At 45.5% G+C, this 21924-nt stretch overlaps 1 protein-coding gene across 13 annotated transcripts in view; it reads right to left on the minus strand.

The window, feature by feature from the left end:
• The window catches only part of KSR2 (kinase suppressor of ras 2), a 435324-nt gene that overhangs the window by 313738 nt on the left and 99662 nt on the right, over window positions 1–21924 (minus strand). For 12 of the 13 annotated variants that reach the window (XM_082416773.1, XM_082416774.1, XM_082416782.1 and 9 more), the window contains 2 exons: window positions 14679–14819; window positions 10723–10873 (listed from right to left, as the gene is read on the minus strand). In XM_082416773.1, the coding sequence (XP_082272899.1) occupies window positions 10723–10873; window positions 14679–14819 (292 nt within the window). The remainder of the gene's footprint in view (window positions 1–10722; window positions 10874–14678; window positions 14820–21924) is intronic. The other variant, XM_082416775.1, reaches the window with a different exon arrangement.

Consider the following 21924-nt stretch of genomic DNA (forward strand, 5'->3'; position numbering starts at 1 on the left):
CTATTATGAACTGGACCCCTCTCGTAGTTTCCAGCAATGCAGTGTCACAATGTTGGGACATTTTAGGGGGAGGGGAAAATAACTTGGTTCAAATAACAATACAAGGTAATAACATTTTTCTCCATCCTCCCTGCCCTTCCTGCTTTCCTCCTGCACATTTACTGAACTTTTCAAACACATTCATATGGCCAAGGACGCCTCCCATTCTCTCTTAGGACCACGGCTGAGAAGGGCAGAAACAGTCACCAAGAGAGACTCAACCCTGCCAGGAGAAGGAAGAGCCTCCCTGGACTCTGAAGCAGATCAAGGGGCGTCTGAGCTTTCCCAGCCACACCCAGCTTGGGGCAGCGCCCGGCTCTCCAGTTCGAGGATCCCACCTGGAGGGGAAACATGGCCACCACCATCATCCCCCAACAGCATACAGCAGAAAGGGCTCTGCGCTGAGAATCAGGAATGGGACATTGCAGTTCCAATTCCAGCTCTGTGGGACTGTGGGAGGGTCAAGGTGACCTTCTTTTGGCCTCAGTTTTCTCACCTGTGAAATGTGTACTCATCTGCCCACCACTCACAGGGTTGTGAGGATCAAATGGGGTCACGTGTATGCAGGTACTTCCTACAACGGGAGGTGCTCTGTCAACAGGCGATGTTGCTGTTACTTGGTAGTTACATCCAGCCTTTAAGTAATTTCTTTTTATCTCAAGCTCTCTTTTAAGCTGCTACATCCCTGCAACCCCCCCAAAGGGCAGCCACTTCAGAGGAGATAGAGGGACCTCCCAGAGTTAAGGGGAAAGCCGTCCCCACCTCTCTCTCTCTCTCTCTCTGGTTTTTTTATTTTTATTTATTTATTTTTTTTGGCCGTGCCACACAGCTTGTGGAATCTTAGTTCCCCAACCAGGGATTGAACCCGGGTCCTTGGCAATGAGAGTGCGGAGTCCTAACCATCAGACCGCCAGGGAACTCCCCCCACCTCTCCCTATTGAGGGAGCCTCGGCTCGACAGGACTCAGATGGATCCAGGTTCAAACCCTGCCTCTGGTACTTAGTTGCTGTGTGACTCTGAGCTTCAGTTTTCTTACCAGAAAATAGACATAATAATCACATGGACCTCATGAGGTTGTTGAAAGGATTAAATAAGCCAGTGCTGCATGTCAATTACGCAGGACAGCTCTTGGCCCGGTAAGAACTCAGTATGTGCTGTTACCATTATCATGGTAACAATTCCTAGGTGCTGACCTGGGCCGGTTGAAACGGGAACTCTGGGAGTGGAGCCCTCTGGAGGATTCTGATGCACATCCAGGTCTGAGAACCACTGTTCTAGTGAGAAGGGGTAGAGAAACAAATATTTAAAACGAAATCGTTGTATTTGTGATAGGGACCATGAAGAAATGAGTGAGTGACTGAGATGAAGGTGGGATCAGGAGAAGGTCTCCTTTGAGCTGAGACCAAAATGACAAGGAACCAGCCAGAGGAAGATTGGAGCAGCGCATTCCAGGCAGAAAGAAGGACCCGTGCAAAGGCCCTGAGGCAGGCCTTTCAAGGAAAAGCAGGAAGATCAGGGTAGCTGGGTGTGATGAGCTAGTGGAGACATCAGGAGCCTGGGAGAAGGAACTGGGATCTGAGTCTAAGCTGTAACAGTCCGCCTGGGTCTGACTTGGCTGATCGGGTGTAGTGCACAGGGAACCCACAATCCTCAAACAGTTCAGCCCCTGCAGACCATAGAGTACAAGTTCAGTGTCAGTTTTGTGCCCAATTCTGCTCAGCACCTGCTGGGTGCACCCACGGTGCTGATCAGAGATGACAGCGGGGAGCCAGGTTCTCTTTGTTCTCATTGGGGCGGGACGGGGGTCGGGGGGTGTGTGTGTGCTGGTTCCACAAAAGCCAGAGCTGGCTGTGTGAGGTGGCAGGTGGGCCAGACAGAGGGGCCAGAATGTGGCAAGAAAGCAGAAATAGAGGCTGTATCGGGAAGGGCAGCTTAAGCCCTGGACTGGGTACTGACCTGGGGCTCTGCTCCCGGGGCTGTAAGATAAAGGCTGGTGTGCGGGGGGGAAATGTCCTGTGCCCCAGGGAGCAGCCAGAGGCTTGTGGGGAAAATACACTGTTTCAGATTCAGCGTGGGAGGGAAGGGGCTGGGGTGGGGTGGGGGGCAGTGTGCACGAGGAAGCTGACTTAAAAGAATGATAAGGATGGGGCTTCCCTGGTGGCGCAGTGGTTAGGAATCCGCCTGCCAATGCAGGGGACACGGGTTCGAGCCCTGGTCCGGGAAGATCCCACATACCGCGGAGCAACTAAGCCCGTGTGCCACAACTACTGAGCCTGCGCTCTAGAGCCCGCGAGCCACAAATACTGAGCACGCGTGCCACAACTACCGAAGCCCACGTGCCTAGAGCCCGTGCTCTGCGACAAGAGAAGCCACCGCAATGAGAAGCCCGCGTGCCGCAATGAAGAGTAGCCCCCGCTCGCTGCAACTAGAGAAAGCCTGCGCGCAGCAACAAAGACTCAACACAGCCATAAGTAAATAAATAAATAAATAAGGATAATCATAGCTATCATATATTAAGCACTTGATTTGCCAGACATCAGGCTAAGTGTTTATATTAACTCTTTTCTTGCAACCACGCCATGAGGAAGATATTATCAGCATGCCCATTTTGCAGATGAGGAAAGTGAGGTAGAGTTAAATAGATAGGGAAGGTTGAGGCCGACCCCAAGGGAAGCAAAACTAAGATGAAGGAGGAAGGAGAGAGACTGACTGATGGATTGAACTTTGCCTAAAGCCAGCTCCATCCATCTTTGCCTTATGAGTGAAGTGAAATCAAATCAAGATGATTCCCTTCTTAAAACCCCCTCCAACAGCCTCCCACTCTGCTTTTCCTGCCATGGCTCTGAGGCTCCCCAGGAGCTGGTCCCCACCTGCATCTCCGCCTGCACCTTCTCCCTGCCACCCCTGCTCCCTGCGCTGTACTAGCCTATTGTCGACTTGGCTAGGCTGGGACCACGTTTCCAGAATCCTGTTCTCTGTGGTTTCAGGTTAGAGTTGGCCAAAAGTGAACATGTACCAGATTAGGGCAGAGAAAGTGAAGCAGCAGTCACCTTGCTCTGAAGGGTGGCAAGGGCAGCAGGTGGCAGGTGCAGAAGATGGAGTTCATCCTCCATCTCCCTGCTCCACGGCCAACTTTCCTTCCTGACGTGGACCCTGGTGACCAACGGTGACCTCAGGTCCACCACCAGACGCTTCCTGCAAACTCACAGAGGTGACAGCTCCAAAGAACCAATAACCTTCCACTGGCATCTACACCAGCCCCTCTTCATGGTCCCCCTGCAACAACTGGACATGCTGCTTCCAGAAGTTCCCAACAACCCAGGCTGGCTTCCCTTATCAGGGCAGGTTAGAGACTTTGCTCTGAATCTCCAGTTAGTCCTTTCAAACTTTTACTTCCCCAGCTCCTCCTACCATTGTATAAGGTCTGCACTCCTATGATAAATTCTTTTTTCCATTACCCTCAGGGTGGCTCTGCTCCCTGACTGACCCCTCACTGATCCAGTCACCAGCAAAAGCAATACGGTACCTGTTCCAGGACTAGCTTCTAAGGCAACTGGTGGCTTCCAATTCCTGCCTCTTGGAATGCTCACTCCAACATAAGAAGCCCAAGCCACACGCAACACGTGGGTGCCCCAAAAACAGCCCAGGTTGAACTCCCATCCAACAACCAGTGTCAACTGCCATCCACGCACGTGTACCATCTTGAATGTTCCAGCTCAGTCAAGCCCGTAACACACGCAACCAAAGAACCACCCAGCTGAGCCCAGCCAACCCAGGGAATCATGAAAGGTAACAATGTAGGTGCTGTTTTGAGCCATTAAATTGTGGAGTAGATTGTGACATAGGAACGGGTTACCAGAACACGCCCCACGGTTCAGCCACGTGGGTCTTCTTTCTGCTTCTTAACAGTGCTTTTGAGATTTGATGACCTGTTTCTTCTGCTCAAAATGTTCTTCCCCCAATCTTCTCATATCTGTACCTTCTTGTCATTCAAGGCTTAGCTTAAATGTCACCTCCCCAGAGAGGCCCACTGTCATGGTCAGTTCAATATGTCAACGTGGCTAAGGCACAGTCCCCAGTAATTCGAGCAATTATTAATTTATATTCCTGCTGTGAAGGGATTTTGTAGGTGTGATTGAAGTCCACAGTCAGTTGGCTGTGAGTAAGGGAGATTACCCTCGGTAATCTGGAGGGGCTGGCTCAATCCACTGACAGGCGCCAAGAGCAGAACTCAGGTTTCCCTGAAGAAAAGGAAATTCTGCCCACGGATAGCGACTTCAGCTCATGCCCAATCATTCCAGCCAGCCCTTCCTGGCCGCCTACCCCACGGATTTCAGACCTACCCAGCCAGTCACCACAATCACGTAAACCAAATCCTTGCAATGAATCTCTTAATATATTTATTCTACCGGTTCTGCTTCTCTGGTAGAGCTCTGACTGACCCTCCCTCTGTGGCCTCCCCATCAAAGCTGGCCACCTAGCCACCATCGCATCACCCGATTTTAATTCTCCACATAAACCTGATCACCGTTTGTTATTTCTCCTGTGTATTGTTTCTCTCGACATATTCTAGAAAAGTGCTGTCCAACAGAACTTTCTGCGATGATGGAAACGACCTAGAACCGTGCTGTGCCAATAGGGTAGCCACTAGACACAGGTGGCTATGGATCACTTGAAGTGCGGCTGGTGCCATGGAAGAAGTGAAATTTTAATTTTATTTCACTTTAATGAACATACGTTTAATTCACCACATGAGTCTAGTGGCCTCCATATTGGACTGCTCGGGTCTGGAACACAAGGTCCGCGGGAGCTGGCTGGCCTTGCCCGCCACTGTGTCCCTAGTCCCCCACCAAGACCGAAACAAAGGATGTTCAATCGAAATTTATAGTAAATGAATGAGCCATGTCTGTGGAAGGGTAAGCACATCAGGTTTCTGTCGCTTGCAATCAAGAGTCCTAACGTGGAGTCACGCTGTGTAAGGGATTCCTGAGAAGCCACAGAACAGCACGCTGGAGAACGGATGAGGACGTGGCGCTGGAACACACCAGACACGGCGGGCGGTGGAAGGGGCGGCTCTTCCTCCGCCACCCAGCCCAGCCCTCCCGAAGTTAGAAGCAACTGGAACAATAGGGCAATCAAGACGGCGCCTACTCTTTGTTCCCGTGGGAGGAAGGCTAGAGTGGAAGGCGGGGTTCTGGTGGGCTTCATTCAATACCCAAACTGCGGAGATACCAGAGAGCATCTGAGGCTGTCCTATTTCGGGGCCACTTTGCATCCTGTTTTTCTCCTGGCTGCCAGTTCCCTGCCCCTCCACCCACCCCCGAAACTCAGGAGGAGGAGCTGGAGGGGGGCTCAACAAAGCGAGCTTCCGGGGCACCTGTCTGCCAGTGGCACCCTGGGCTCCTCTTACGCTTCCTGGCATCTCACTCCAAGCCACCCACCCACTCTGCAGCCAGAGTGTTTGTTTGAAAACTGAACAAGTAATCCAGGCATCTTCTACTCAAAACCCTGCCATGCAAGCTCTGTGCCATGGTCCACCGTGGCGGCTGGCCCTGCCCCCTGTCTGATGCCAGCTCCCACCTCTCTGCCCAACATTCCCAGTGGGCCAGCCACACTGGATCTCTCCACACCTGGGATGCTCCGAGCCCCCTTGCGGAAGCAACGCACTTCGATGTGCTCCCACCACCCCCCGGTCATTAGGAGACCTCCTCCTCCTCCTCCTCTCGGTCTCAGCTCTACCCTGAAGCCCCAAGAAAGTCGTCAAGCCCTGCTTGCGGAAGCAATGCACTTCGATGTGCTCCCACCACCACCCCCCCTGTCATTAGGAGACCTCCTCCTCCTCCTCCTCTCGGTCTCAGCTCTACCCTGAAGCCCCAAGAAAGTCGTCAAGCCCTGGAACCCAGCACAGTACCAGATGTGTAGTGAGTGCTTGATACATGTGTATAGGAGGGAGGGGTGGGAGAGAGGGAGGGAGAAAAGCAGGGTCTTCCATTACCCTGAACCTGGGTTTTTCCTTCGGAAAGTGAAGGTACAAATGACCACATGTTATTAGGCTAAAAATAATCAAAAAGCCAAGAAACAGCATAGAGAGAAAGAGGAAACATCAGAAAAGAGAAAGCCACGGCCACAGCACTCTGATACCTGAGCCATGCCCCCACCAGGTTCTCCTCTGATAAGGCAGCTGTGACCCAGGAAAGGAAGGTTCAGGAAGGGAGCCCGTGGTCTTCATACCGGAGGTCTCCAGCCTTGGAGTCTCCACAGCACTTATTCTAACACACTTTCTAATGTACATGCTTATTATGATATAATTTATTGCCAGTCTCCCCCACTAGAATGTAAACTCCATAAGGACAGACATCTAAGCATACATTTTCAGAGATTTGAACAGTGCCTGGCATACTGTAGGCATTCGATAAACTTTGTTAAATGAGTGAATGAATGTTTGTGATTTCAGGCCATAGCTGATATGATAAGGAACGGTTAGGATATCCTGGCTTCGGGGTCCCTGGAGCTTGTTGAAGGAATGATTGCGCATTCTTTGGTGTCAGGCTAAGGCTGACCTAACAAGCTGTGAGAAGAGATGAAAGGGTTAAGCTTTCCTATCTTTGGGGTTCCTTGGGCACTGGGAAATAAGGATAGCCCCAAAACCCAAGGAGAAAACTAAGATTAGAGTTAACAACTCTAAAATCAAGCTGCCCCTATGCTCTAAGAAAGAGAGAGACAGAGATTACATGCATTCTTGGCCAGACATAAAGCTTCCTTGTCTCCATATGTTTGGTTTCCATATGAGTTTCTCAACACAACCTGTATTCCTTCAGTCCCTCAACAAACGTGCATTGAGTCCCCACTACACACCAGAATTTAAAATATCTGATTTCATCACTGTAGGAGACTCCAGCTTTCTGGCTGAGAGCTGGGAATACCAAGCTGAACACGGCAAGACTCTCAAGAAACCAGAGTCTGGTGCGAAAGACACTTATTTTTTTCTCTAGTTTGGGATAACATTTTTGGTTAAGGTGAAGGGCAGGAAATGACAGGAACCAGCCAGCTCCCAAGATGGTTCGAAGCTTCAAGAAACCAATGATAATTTTTGAGCGAAGAGAATTTAAAGCAAGAATCCTTTGAGGGTGGCTCACTGCTTCCCCCTGGTGGAGATCAGTAGCAAGCGTGTCAGGTGGCTTTCCCAAAAAACTTTTCATTCAACAAAGTGCAGAAGCTTCGAGGCAGGAGTTGGGCCTGAGAATAAACAGGGATTCACCAGGAGGACAAATGGGAAGGGAATTCTAGGCAGAGGGGTGAGTACCAAGAGGCAAAAATCCATGTCTGATCTAGGAAGATGTATTGATTCAGAGATATTTATTGAGTCCCTCCTATGGGCTAGATATGTAGCTGGGAGTAAAATGGTGAATAAAAACAGGTATGATCCCTGCCCTCTTGCAGCTTTAAGGCTACTAAGGAAGAGAGGTATCCATTAAAAAAAAAAAAACACTCCTTAAAAAAGTTTAAATGAAACTTAAAATGTGAAGAGTGGCACCATAACATTGAGGAAAGGCAGAAGCAGAGCACGATATTAAGGAGACTCAGAGCTGAGTGGATAGTGCTTTACTGAGTTGAGATTCTCGCCAAGCTGACCCTGGCGCTGGAGGAATCTGGGCATGAGCGCAGCCCTTGGTCACTGCTTTCAAGGTCCCAGTGGCTCAAAGGGTGGCATCAGAGGTAGGACGTTGTCAAAGGAATCTCAGCTGCCGAGGAAGGGCTGGTGGTGGCGGGAGGATTGATTATATCAGTGTTTTTTTCAAACCGTGGCTCACAGTGCAAAAGTGGGGTGTGAAATCGAAGTGGTGGATCACCACCAGCATTTGGTAAATGATATGGAATTAAATAGAAAAAAGTGTATAAAATATCATGTATAGTAAGAATGAGTATTGTTTCATGAAACTTTTAGTTGTGTATGTGAATGTGTACATGCGTGTGTATTTGTGTATGTGTGTGTGTGTACAGGGTTGCAATATAAATCATATTTGTTACTGTGTATCTTGATTAAAAAAATGTTGAAAAACACCCGATTAGAGGCCCTCTCAAGGTCTCACCAAGCCCAGGATGTTACAAAGGATGATGGCCCAGCCCGTGGAGAGGTGACATAAACCCCTCTCTCAGGAAGAACTGGGGTCCAGCTCATTTATAAGAACTTTTCCAAACTCAGTAGCGCAACTCTGAAGAGAAGACATTAACTCTGAAAAGCAATTAAGAACCTAACCTCATGGATGGACCTAGAGTATGTCATACAGAGTGAAGTAAGCCAGAAAGAGAAAAACAAACACCGTATGCTAACACATATGTATGGAATCTTAAAAGAAAAAAAAAATGGTTATGAAGAACCTAGGGGCAGGACAGGAATAAAGACGCAGATGTAGAGAATGGACTTGAGGACACGGGGAGGGGGAAGGGTAAGCTTGGATGAAGTGAGAGAGTGGCACTGACATATATATACACTACCAAATGTAAAACAGATAGCTAGTGGGAAGCAGCCGCATAGCACAGGGAGATCAGCTTGGTGCTTTGTGAATACCTAGAGGGGTGGGATAGGGAGGGTGGGAGGGAGACGCAAGAGGGAGGAGATATGGGGATATATGTATATGTATAGCTGATGCACTTTGTTATACAGCAGAAACTAACACATCATTGTAAAGCAATCATAGTCCAATAAAGATGTTAAAACAAACAAACAAACAAACAAATAAAAAAAAGAACCTAACCTCAAATGCTCACTCTCATGCATTGTGCGCGGCGGTGGGAGGGAGAGGCATAAATTGGTATGAATTTTTGGAAAGCCATATGGCAACATTCACCAGAAGTCTTAAAATATGTAAACACTTTGCTGCAGGAACTCCACTCCTATGAATTCACACTACAGGGATCGCCAAGGATGTACCCAAAGTTAACACTCAAAGTTGTTCACTGCAGCAATGCTTATAACAGGGAAAAAAATGGATACAACCTACATTTCTAGAAATAGGAGGCCGGTGGAATAAATGGTGGCAGATTTCAGGCGTTAAAAATGAGCAGGAAATACATTTATTGACAAAGGAAGATGTTTATGATGTAACATTGTAATTCAGTGCAATGTTTTAAAGGAGAGGAAACTGCCAGCTGCTTCTCACAGTAGGTAGAGAGAAGTCTCCTAGAAGCAGGTTTTGTCTGCACTGAGTGATTGAGAGGCCTTTCTTAACTATGTGAATATCAGGTGAGTCAATAGCATTGTACTAGAGTGAAGAATAACATGACCTTTATGGCTAGTCAACCAGGGGTAAATCTGCACCCTCCCTGGAACATTTAGAAACATCTGGAGACGTTTCTGTTTGTCATGACAGGGATGGGGTAGGGGTGCTACTGGTATCTAGTGTTACCTCTACTGGTAGAGGCCAGGAATGCTACCAAACACCCTTCAGTGACAGAAGAGCCCCCAATTCAGGGCTATTGGATGATGATCGTAGCCATCATTAGAGTCTGCTAGCAAGAAAGAATCCAAACGGGCATGCATGGGGGAGCTGGGCCAATGACCTGTTTCAAACATGCTCTTTTTTTGTCCACTTCCGTCTCCCCAGCCCTGCTGGCACACATAATCACTCCATAAATACTCGTTGAATGTTGCATGTTGAACCCAGCTAGGGCACCTACAGATGAACAGCCACCTGACTGTTTATCAGTGCCAGACTAGTGCTCAACAGTGACTCCTTGTGGTGGGAACTGAAACAACCACGCAGGTGGACCAGTACGCTTTTCTTTGGCTGTTTGCAGAGCTGATCCCTTAGGACTGAAAAGGCCCCAGAGAGAGTGGAAAAATCATGAGGCTAGAGGAAAGCAGGAAACCTCAATCAGGATGATGTTTGGTGTCCTGCTAATCAGGGCAAACAGGTATTTGAGAAATTAATGAAAAATAGCAAAGAAAGATTACAATGTTAGACCTCAAACTGATAAAAACAAGTCAGAGGTTATTTTGTTAGGAGAAAAAAGCAGGTTTCAAAATAATATGTATGGATAATCCTAGCTTCATGGTTTTATCATTTATTGTTTAGAGAAACTATACACATACCCATTTGTCAGGAAGAATTATACCAAAAATTATACCAAAATGATAACAGTAGAGGGTGGGGACTTGGGGTTATTTTTGTTTATCTATTTTCTAATTTATTTTACAATGAGTGTATATTATTTATGGAAAAAGAAAAATAAGAAGTTAGATGCTGAGCCAAAATACAAAGGCACTTCCCAATGTATAAGGTAAAAAGACCCTAGGGACTTCCCTGGTGGTGCAGTGGTTGGAAGTCCGCCTGCCAATGCAGGGGACACGGGTTCGCGCTCTGGTCCGGGAGCACATGCCGCGAGCAAAACAAAAGACCCTAGTCTTTCACACACGCCCAATATTTCCATATCTGAACCCTAATTATCCAGAACCAGAACCCCATGCCCTACAACCTCAGAAGGTCTCCCTTGGGCAAGAGTAGCTGCCCTGACCACTTCTTCTGGCTCCAAATTCCAGGCCCCTCTTCCCTCTGCTCATGAGCGGTACGCACCATCCAGAGCTGGCTCTGCCTCATCCTGGCCTGCAGGTGCGGACACAGGAGCCCGGAGGAATGGCGGCACACGTTGGGGACGCGTTTCCATCCCCCTGGGGCTGCTCACCTGACATGTGGACGTTCCGGAGGCAGGAGAGGGAGGCATTGAGGCGGGCACACTCCTCCCGGTTGGCCCCGTATTTCTCCACGGTCTCACACACCTGCTCGTCCGTCATCTCCAATAGGTCCTCCAGACTCAGCTGGCCCGGGGTGATCTCCTAGCGGAGGGAAGAGAGAAGGAGGGTAAACAGACCGGAAGCGCCCCTAGGGGAGGCCTCCATATCGCCCTCTAGTGGTACCTAGAGGAACGCCAGGCTCTCGGTGGATGTCGGCTTGGCATAATGGTTGGGTCTCCTGACTCCAGTCAGACAGGCCTGGGTTTGAATCTCAGCTTTGCCACTCATTAGCTAGATGATCCCGGGCAAATCACTTAACCTCTCTGAGCCTCACTTTACTCACCTGAAAAGTAGGAATCTTAAGCTCATGTGCTCTGTAAGGTAGCAGGTATGTTTAGCACATAGTCGGAGCTCTGTAAATGGTAGCAGTTAATTACCTGTCTCCCCATGCAGTTTCTGAACTCCTTATAGGCAGGGCTCCAATTTACTCATCTTGGAAGGCCTTCCATGCCTCCTGCCCGGCTTTGACTGCAATGATTTGTCCCAAATCCAGGGTGAACTAATAAGAGCAGAGAAAACTGGACAGCCCAAGTCTCCTGATGGCTGGTCTCCTTTCCCTTTTCTTCTTCTCTTTCCCAGCCACACATTCTAGGGCTCAGATTCTGGGTTCAGGAACCCTAAGGGGAAGGGGGGGCTGGAACCCTGTGGGTGGTTCAGTGCTGTCAATCAAACGGGATTTGTGTCTGAGCCCGACGGGGCAAGACTTTGCAATCTAAGACAAAGTGGAGTATAGCATGGAGTGGGGAAAGGGACACCGCTGAAGAGATGGGCTGGAGGAAAGGTAGGATTGCCGGCTATAACTGTGTTGGTCAGGCGTCCCTTCACCACCGCCAGCAACCATCCCCTCCCTTCCCCGAAGCAGTGTGTCCCTATACACCATAATATGGACACACCTGGAAACTGGTCAAACTTCTATATTTATGCATCTACAAAAAAATAGCCTTCACATTATAGCACTTATTGGTAACCAACATTTTACATTTATTATTATTATTATTACTATTATTAAAATAGGAGTTTTAGATAGCAAAGAATGGAGATTCTAAGGCAATATTGTGGAGTACTTCCGCCTTCTTGTGGCCATATCTGTGTATTACAACCAAATGAGACACCACCCTGCCCCACCCCGCCCCCGCCTTAATCTGGCAGTCAGAAAGATGAAAACTGCATCGACACAAAAATTCTATGAAAAAAAAAAAAAAAAAGCTGCCGGGCAAAAGCCGAAACCCAATCAGTGCCTCTCCAACTCACTAGGTCAGGGGCAGAGAAAGAACAATAATGAGTCACATAGAAGCTTTCTCAAATAGGGACTGTTACAGGGAAGTCCACATTATGAAAGGTGATGGACCAGGATCTGAAAGTATGAAATGAATTACATTTAGAAGGGATGATTCACAACATAAAAGAATTCTCCTCTTTGCTGCAAGATTCACTTGTGCATTTTAATCCTATAATTCACCCTCCAAAATACTCAATTTACACTGAAGTTTACAGTTCACACACACACACAAATCACAGAAGAATGACAGAAAAAAATGGAGAAGGCTTTAACTAGCTTGGGCCAAAAGAGGAGATGCACTTCTGTTCGATTTATTCATAATAATAATAATAATTGAAATAGAACACTGTTTTAAGTGCTTTTCATGGATTTTCTTTAAAGGTCACAAAGACCACATAAAGCAGGTACTTTTACCACCATCATCAGTCTGTAACTAGGACACTGGCATTCAGAGAAGTCAGACCATCACCCAGGATCACACTGTGAGTAAGTGTGAACCCAGGCAGTCTCACTTAGGAGCTTTCTCCATACTGCTGGTTCTTCCACAGAAGGGGGCCATCTGGTGGACACACGCGTGAGCTGCAGACAGAGAGTTGGAAACCCAGCTCTGTCCACACCGCCTGGTTGGTGGCCTTGGACTCAATTCTCATAGACTAAGATAAGAGCCAGAGCTCAGGCACCTGCAGGCCAGGTAAATGTAAATGAGCAAAGCTGAGAACTAGCCTGCGGGATCCTAAGGGGCAGCAGAATTCGGTTTACCGACACCAGACAGGAATTCAGTTCTGTGTGGTCAGCAATTCCGATTCTTCGAGAGAAGCCGAAGATCTGAGTTTTTTATGCAGACTCTTTCAATTTTTAAATACTGGCTCAAAAATAATTTTGAAGACAAACAAAAAATATCTGTGCGGCAGATACAAGATACAGCAGAGGACCACTAGTTTTCAACCCCTGAAGGTTTGTCTCGGTCTTATTTGCCTCAGCTGATAAATAAATGGTCCCGAAAGCCTCTGAAAAGTGTATGGAGCCATGCAAATAAAATGTACTGTCTGTACTTTTATGGGACCTTTCATTTTAAGGATATTCACACGAAACCGCCATCCTGGGAATGATATTAAGAAACAGAGACTCCTACACCATCTGGTGCGTATGCGCAAGATGGGGGGGCGGGGGAGAGGGGAATGTAGGGGTTCTGTGTCCCCAGCTCAGGACGGTTAGATGTGGCGGGTTCAGGCAAGATCACATTGGGAACAAGGTCTAAAAAAGAGAAAAGGATCTTCCAGGCCTCTTCGAGCAGGAAGCAGGGGGTGCCTTGAGAAATGGCACTTGGTCCTGCAGGTGAGGGGGGCACCCAGAACGCCCTCTCCCCAGCTCAGGGAGGCCCCCCCCCCCAACAGGAAAACGAGGAGAAAGCACCGTGCTTCCCACCTCACACTCTGGAGTCCATCTGAGCTGGGTTTTCCTGCTAGCCCCGCCCACTCACGAGCAGGGCAACTACCTCCATCTTCTAGCCTCAGTTTCCTGCCCTGTACAATGGGGTAAAAGTCATACCTACCTCAAAAGGTCGTTGTGAGGGTCTGAACAGTCTCAAGAGTTGAGATTCTACGTGTAAAACCCTCAATACTATGCCTGGCACTGAAGATTCAATGAATGAGAGCTGATTTTATTAGGAAAGTTTCCACCCAGTCACTGAAAACAGGGAGGACCCAAGATCCCAGAGGGTAAGGAAATCTCACCATCCTTGAAACCTTAAGGATGTGATCCACTCCTGGAGCGTGGACACAAGACAACAGGTGTTCTGGTTTTGTCACTAGAAAACCTATTACTTCCAAAGTTTTCAGTAACAGCAACAACAGTAATAATAAGTTGACATTTCCTGGGTACTATTAGGTTCCAGACTATGGGCTGAACATTTTACACAGATCATCTCATTTTATCATGCCAACTACTTAAGAAGAGGAGACAACCATTACCCCACTGAACAGATGAGAAAACCAATGTCCTAAGATATGCTGCCCAGTATGGTGGCCACTGGCCACATTAACGAACATTAAATACAATTAAAAATTGAGTTCCTCAGTCACATGCACTAACCACAATTCAAGTGCTCAGTAGCTACATGTGGCTGGTGGCTACCGCATCAGGCAGCACAGATATGAAATATTTCCACCATAGTAGAACATTCTGCTGGACAGCACTGGTCTAAGAGCTAAAGTGATTTGGCCCAGGAGACTGAGTCCTTAAGTGGCAGAGCTGAAAGAGGGTCTATCTGACTCTAGAGCCACACTCTTTTTTTTTTTTTTTTTTTGGCCACACCTCACAGCATGTGGGATCTTAGTTCCCCGACCAGGGATCGAACCTAAGCCTGGATTCTTAACCACTGGACCGCCAGGGAAGTCCCTAGAACCACACTCTTAATGACCCCATTCAGACAGCATCAGAGATGCTCCGTGCCTTCATCCAACACGTATTTAAGTCCTACTATGAGCCAGACACAGCCAAAAACCCACTGCCTGACGGGGCTGGCTGCCGGCCAGTAAGGGGCAGAGGGCAGGGGTCGCCTCCAGTCACCTCCAGGACTTCCTTCCGCACGTCGACGATCCGGAACCAGTGCCGGAGCTGGGGGAAGCCGTCCAGCTCGGCATTGCGTTCCTGCAGGGCTACCTTCTTTTTGCAGGACAGCTGCCGGCTGAAGTACTTCACCAGCTTGCTCTGCGGAGACACAGAGAACAGAGGACACGTCTCAGAGGCACTGGCACAAGGAGGAGAGGCAAGTATCTCCCCAACGTCCCCTCCGCACCCCAACTCCGTGTTTTAAAGACCGGTTCAACTGCAGTGAGACCCAGTTTCCACTCATGTCCCAACTGTGTTGTTGAAGATGGGCAAACAGGCAGGTTCCAAGACTCTGCTGGGGAGGAAGGCGTGCCTTGTACCCGTGTAGTGGGGCGCGGGGTTTGGACTGTATCCATCCACATCTCCACTGCACCAGTCCTCTGACCTTCACAGTTGCACTTGTAGGAACTCCTCCTACAGACACCCCAACCTGTGCCAAATGACTGTGGAGAAGGATATTTCCTACAGTTCTGTTTGCAATGGCAAAAGACTGCAAACACCCTGAGGGGCCATCGGTAGGAGACTCATCATAAATGAGGATACACGCACACAGCGGAACTCTATGCAGCTGTAAAACAAAAAGGGGAAGTGTGCTGTGTACTAAGGCAAGATATGCTGATAAACAAACATAAATCCTCTCTCATTCATGTGGGAAATGTTTACATTTGTGTATCTTTGTAAATGCAGACGCTCTCTGGAAAGATCCCTAATCTTCTAGGGAAGGAAAGAGGGAGGGAGGGGGACAGAGGTGAGAGGAACATTTTGTTTAACCCCTTTTTTACTATTTCAATCTTAAGTCACATGCAAGTATTCATAAATTAACAAATATTTTTAAAGTGAGGTGGACCCCGGGACTTCCCTGGTGGGCCAGTGGTTAAGACTCCATGCTTCCACCGCAGGGGGCACAGGTTCGATCCCTCATCCAGGAACTGAGATCCGCATGCCGCATGGTGTGGGCAAAAAATAAATTTAAAAAATAAAATAAAATGAGATGGACCTGAACCCATGCTTCTAGAGGGATGCCATGCCATGAAAAAGGAAAGTTTTTTTTTAAATTGCCTATTATGTAAAAACTAACAACATTAACAAAAGAAAGGCAATAGGTGTGCATGAGCAGAGAAAAAAGTGTGGAAGACACACCCCAGCCTGCTAAGTTGGGATGGGGAAGCTCTACAGATGGGGTGAGAAAAAAACGGTTGTATTTCTTTATATATTTTTGCTTTGTTACAATAGTTACTTAAAGCATGTTATCATGTTTGTGATTTAAAAGCTATCTAATAAAGATAATTCAATGAAACAAAAATAAAAATCCTTAGTTATACAAATGCCTTTGACACTTTAAAGCACCTGTCAACCAATATTTATCAAGAAGGCAGTCCCGGAATTCTAGGATCACATAATTTGGAGCAGGGCATGACAGCAGTGGGCATCTGTTTCTGTCTAGCTGGTCTCCACACAAAGACTATTTCAGCTTTCTTTTGGGGAACCTTCCTTCTTTGGCTCCCAGTTCAGATGGTTGAGGAGAGGCTGGCTTCACCCACCTACCCCACCGCCACCGGGCTGCAGGGTGGGCATGTGACCCAGGCCTGGCTGCAGCATTTGGAGCAGGAGTAACAAGCAAGCCAGGCTGGGCCGCCGAGAAACCTCCCCATCAACTCTTCCCGAGCACTCAGAGGACAGCTGCCACCTCTCACTGGAATTGCCAGGAGGGCGCCAGCAAAGCCAGCAGCTGCCGGGCATCCCTGCTGCCATCTGGGAGAGCTCACCTGACACTGAAGCCCACCGGAAGAAATCAGAAAACTGGTGCTTAAGTAAACGTTAATTTTATTCACCTTACTAGTAAAGAGAAAGTTGCCATTCTCTTTTTTTTTTAAAGGAGATTTTTAAATTTATTTATTTTTTTGGCCGTGCCGCGCAGCATGTGGGATCCTAGTTCCCCAACCAGGGATCGAACCCGTGCCCCCTGCAGTGGAAGCATGGAGTCTTAACCACTGGACTGCCAGGGAAGTCCCAAAGTTGCCATTCTTGATAAGCCCACATTCTATTGCAATAACGGCACAAAAATCACCTTATGCTAATGTACCTAGAATGCTTTTCATTTAGAATCTCAGCTTCGAGTGTTAGAATAGAAAATGTCAAAAAGAATATGTTTTTTCTCTAGCTTATTTCTGAATGAATAGGGTCTGACCTACTGAGACTTCAAAGCTGGGCTCTCAACTAAGACATCTATAGAACTCTCATGTCTGTCTGTTGTTTTATTTTACGACTTGTTTTAACTATTTTCTTTATACAGGTATGGAAAACCACACAAAAGAAATAAGTACACTTTGACACGTCCCCATCATTCTTTGAGCACTTCCTTACTCTCTGACACAACAAAATTTTCTAGGGTCATCTTATTCTTTTCCTGCCCCAACCCTGGAATCCATCATTTCTCCAAGGAGTGTTGGTTCCTCTGAGCGGAATATGGTATTCAGAAGCCAAGATCTGGGTACTTGGTGAGATTACTGATATTGGGGTGTCATCATTTCCAGTCCCCTTAGTAGACAGCTTAGGCAACATATGTATGTGCAATGCATATGTGAATATGTAGATACATAAATCTGCACCTATATTTATTTTGTTATTTATATGTATTGATAACTGATACCTCTAATCCCAATCCAACACCATAGGGTTTATTCTAGCATTTTCCCTCCCCACATTTGTATCACTCTTCTCAGGCAGTGAGAAAAACAATCCTCAATATATTTATTTATTGGCTCCGTCTGCTGAATTTAGCGAATTCCCTAACTCCACCAGGCCACTGCCCTGCCTGGGTGCTGCCCTCATGAATCCTGACCCCTGCTGGGCTGCCTTCTCACCCTAGTTCTGCTGCCTGCCTTGTTTTTTTGTTTTTTAATTGAAGTATAGTTGATTTACAGTGTTGTGTTAGTTTCTGGTGTACAGCAAAGTGATTCAGATATAGATATAGATAGATATAGATATGTATATATCTATCTATATATATTCTTTTTCATATTCTTTTCCATTATGGTTTATCATAGGATATTGAATATAGTTCCCTGTACTATACAGTAGGACCTTGTTGTTTATCCATCCTATATACAACAGTTTGCAACTGCTAGTTCCAAACTCCCAATCCATCCCTCCCCTACCCCCCCTTGGCAACCACAAGTCTGTTCTCTATGTCTGTGAGTCTGTTTCTGTTTTGTAGATAAGTTCATTTGTGTCATATTTTAGATTTCACATATAAGTGATATCATATGGTATTTGTCTTTCTCTTTCTGACTTACTTCGCTTAGCGTGATAATCTCTAGTTGCATACATGTAGCTTCAAATGACACTATTTCATTCTTTTTTATGGCTGAGTAGTATTCCATTGTATATATGTACCACATCTTCTTTACCCATTCATCTGTCGATGGACATTTAAGTTGTTTCCATAGCCTCGCTATTGTAAACTCTGCTGCTTATGAACACCGGGGTGCATGTATCTTTTCAAATTATGGTTTTCTCTAGATATACGCCCAGGAGTGGGATTGCTGGGTCATACGGCATGCCTTGTCATTGCTGTTTCAGATATTGATGTTTGCCGATGGATTCTCAAATCCTCTATCCAGGCACCACCCCCAACTCTGCTCTGGTTTCACACGTTGAGAAGCGGACATGAGTGAAACTAATTTAACCTCGGTGTCAAAGGTCCAAAATGGTCATTTCACCAGCTACATGTGGCTAACTGAACATTTAGGGTATTGCTATAGGGTGATTAAGGAATGGAATTTTAAATTTTATTTAATTTAAATTTGAAAATGGAAGCCACGTACAGTATTTTTCTGTTAAACATAATCTTATCGCTTTGATAGAGCTACATTTTACTTTAACTTTGACATTTTAGTGTCTGAATTGAGATGTGCTGTAAGTGTAAAATACACATTGGATTTCAAAGACTTGATAGGAAAAAAACAACATAAAATATCTCATTAATATTTGTACATGGATTACATGTTTCAATGATAATATTTTGGATACACTGGGTTAGATAAAATATATTATTAAAATGAATTTCAGCTGTTTCTTTATTAATATGGCTACTAGAAAATTTTAAATTATACATTTGGTTCACATCTGTCACCCTCATTATATTTCTAAGGGACAGTGCTGCTCTAGGGCTTTATCCTAAAGAAATAATTAAGGATATTCATGAAGCCTTGCTCCAAGTGGATAATAGCCATGAAAGATTGGAAACAATCCAACTCTTCAGTGATAAGAGCTGATGTAAATAAATTACAATGTATTCATATAGTGGCATACCATTTAAAGATGTACAAAATATGTATAATATTTGTAATGTATAAATAATGCATTAAAAGCTTTATAAAACTATATGAGTATAGATGCAAAAAGCCTTGGGAGGGTATATAACAAAACTAAGATTACGGGTGACCTATTTTTTTCCTGTTTGCACATCGATAGCGATCTTAGAAAATACGATGTATATGCATTAGCTGCTTATCAATGGAAAGAAATGTTTGGATAGGGTTGGCAATATTTTCTAACACTGATGCTATCCAATGTCAGTGAGAATGTGAGAAACCATTGAGAATGCCACCAGAGAGCAATTTGATTTGGAAGTTTCAACATTTTTTTTTCAACTGAAGTACAGTTGACTTACAATGTTGTGTTAATTTCTGCTGTATAGCAAAGTGATTCAGTTATAAATATATATATATACATACATTCTTGTAAAAATTCTTTTCCATTATGGTTCACCACAGGATACTGAATATAGTTCCCTGTGGTATACAGTAGCACCTTGTTGTTATCCATTCTACACATAACGGTTTGCATCTGCTAACCCCAAACTCCCAATCCATCCCCAACTCCCTCCACCTTGGCAACCACAAGTCTGTTCTCTATGTCTGTTAGTCTGTTTCTGTTTCGTAGGTATATTCATTTGTGTCATATTTTAGATTCTACATATAAGTGATATCATATGGTATTTGCCTTTCTCTGACTTACATCACTTAGTATGATCATCTCTAAGTTCATCCATGTAGCTGCAAATGGCATTATTTCATTCTTTTTTATGGCTGTAAGTAGTATTCCATTGTAAACATGTACCACATCTTTATCCATTCATCTGTCGATGGACATTTAGCAGGAGTGATGGAACCATGTCACTGCTCAAACACCCATGCTTGAAGAGTAGCATTTCCCAAGTGTGGGTACCACTGATAACTTGGGGTGGTACCCAGGCATGGCATTAAACAACATTGGGTCCCATAATGAGCACATTCTTTCCTGTCCTAATCTCCCTGCAGCCATCTAATTATATATCAAAGAGAGTCTCAGTTCAGTGATATTATGTCTTTAACACCTAACACTGGCTAATCTCTATAACAGACAGCAGGACACAGACTCACAGCCCTGGGCCGGTAACAGTATTTAACAACTTAATGATACATTTTCATTGCATTTGTTTTCTTGATTGTCTTCCATTTATAGCAAGTGATACTAGTTTTCCATTACAATAGTTGTACAAAGCTTTATTTTTAGATACTTGTATGTTTTTAGAAAATTGGGTTTGGTTGATAGCAAAATACACAGATATGACAAAAAGTATGATGGTGATACAAACTGATGAGTTTGGGCAACACTGTCCTATAGAATAATGTTCAAACTCTTTTGACTATTATTTGGGGTTCATCTCAACTCCATTATTCTCCTTGCCTCTCATTTCCATGCAATTCCCTAAACACGTCACCTCAATGTCACCTCTCTATGCATTTGCTCAGGCTCCTCCTACCTGGAAGTCCTTTCCATATCCACCTGTGGTAGATTGTAAAGACGACCTGAATCCTTTACCCCTCCTGTCTCCACATCCTTTGTGATATGACTTTGCAGTTAACTCACTAAACAGGCAGAATCGGTGCCAGCACCCAACCATTGCGACTTGCCTCCGCCAATAGAAAGAGGCCTTGTGTGTTTCTGCTTGCTCTCTTGAATCTCCATGAGAATGTGCCCAGGCTGGTCAGCTAGTCACTGAAGGATGAGAAACTACACAGAGCAAAGTCAAGTTTTCACAGACATCCAAGCCAAAGCCATCCTAGCTCAGCCAAAAGCAAATTGTTGCCTGGGGTTGGCTATGAGTGAGGCCAGTCAAGATCAGAAGAGCCACTAATCTTCAGAGAACCAATAAAAGTTTACATTGTATACAACTAAGGTTTTGTGATTGTTTGTTATGCAGCATTAGTGGAACCCATAGCTAATTGATATACCACCCCATCAACTCATAAAAATCTGACTTTCTCTCCAAAGCCCATCTCAGATGTCACCTTCTCCAGCAAGTCCTTATCGATTCTTCTCTGGCATTTTATTTGTACATACGCTATTGTAAAATTTATTACTGTTTTCCTTGCATTATAATTGGTGAGTAATGAAGACACAGGAGTCTTAAAGGATTAAGGAGCCCTTTTCAGATTTGGAAGAGTAAATGAAATAAGCATAACGATAAAAATAAAAGTACCATTATTGAGCACTTCCGTGTGCTCTTACATGCATCATGTTAATATATCCTCACATCCCCCAGAGCTAGGTGCTATCAAGATCTACATTTTGCAGATGAAGAAATGATGCCCAGAGAAATTAAGTCATTTGCTCACCATCACACAACTTCAGTAGAGAGCTAGGATTCAAACCCAAGTCTGATTCCAAAGCCCCAATACTGCAGAAAGGATAACTTTATTTTAATTTACTTTACTTATTTAATAAACACATCCATATATTTTCTTTGTAAAGAAGAAGCTAGAACACTTCAGATAAAGCCAAAGCTCCCTGTGACCACTACTCCCACTAATGCTGGCCTCCTTCTCCCTGAAGATAATGGGGGTAACTATTGAGGTTCGTTTGGTGCCCTTCTTTCCAGACCTTTTCCTATGTACTTTCACATATATGTACATACATGTAGAAACTCTGCAGTGTGGTTTGATGGGTAGGGTTGTGGTTTTTTTCACATAAATTGTATCATACTTTTTTCACTTGGTAGTAAGCCTCCAGGATCTCTCCCTGTTTTTTCATACTTTTTCATACTACCTCTTTCTTTTTAATCTTCTGCATGAGGCATTCTTTTGATACCAGGGTCAAAAGCCCATGATGCGAGCATCTCTGGGATGTCTGCTGGGGGTATCTTTGTCAGTTACCA

The sequence above is a fragment of the Balaenoptera physalus genome, assembly GCF_965194825.1.
Source record: "Balaenoptera physalus genome assembly, chromosome: 12".
NCBI lineage: Eukaryota > Metazoa > Chordata > Mammalia > Artiodactyla > Balaenopteridae > Balaenoptera > Balaenoptera physalus.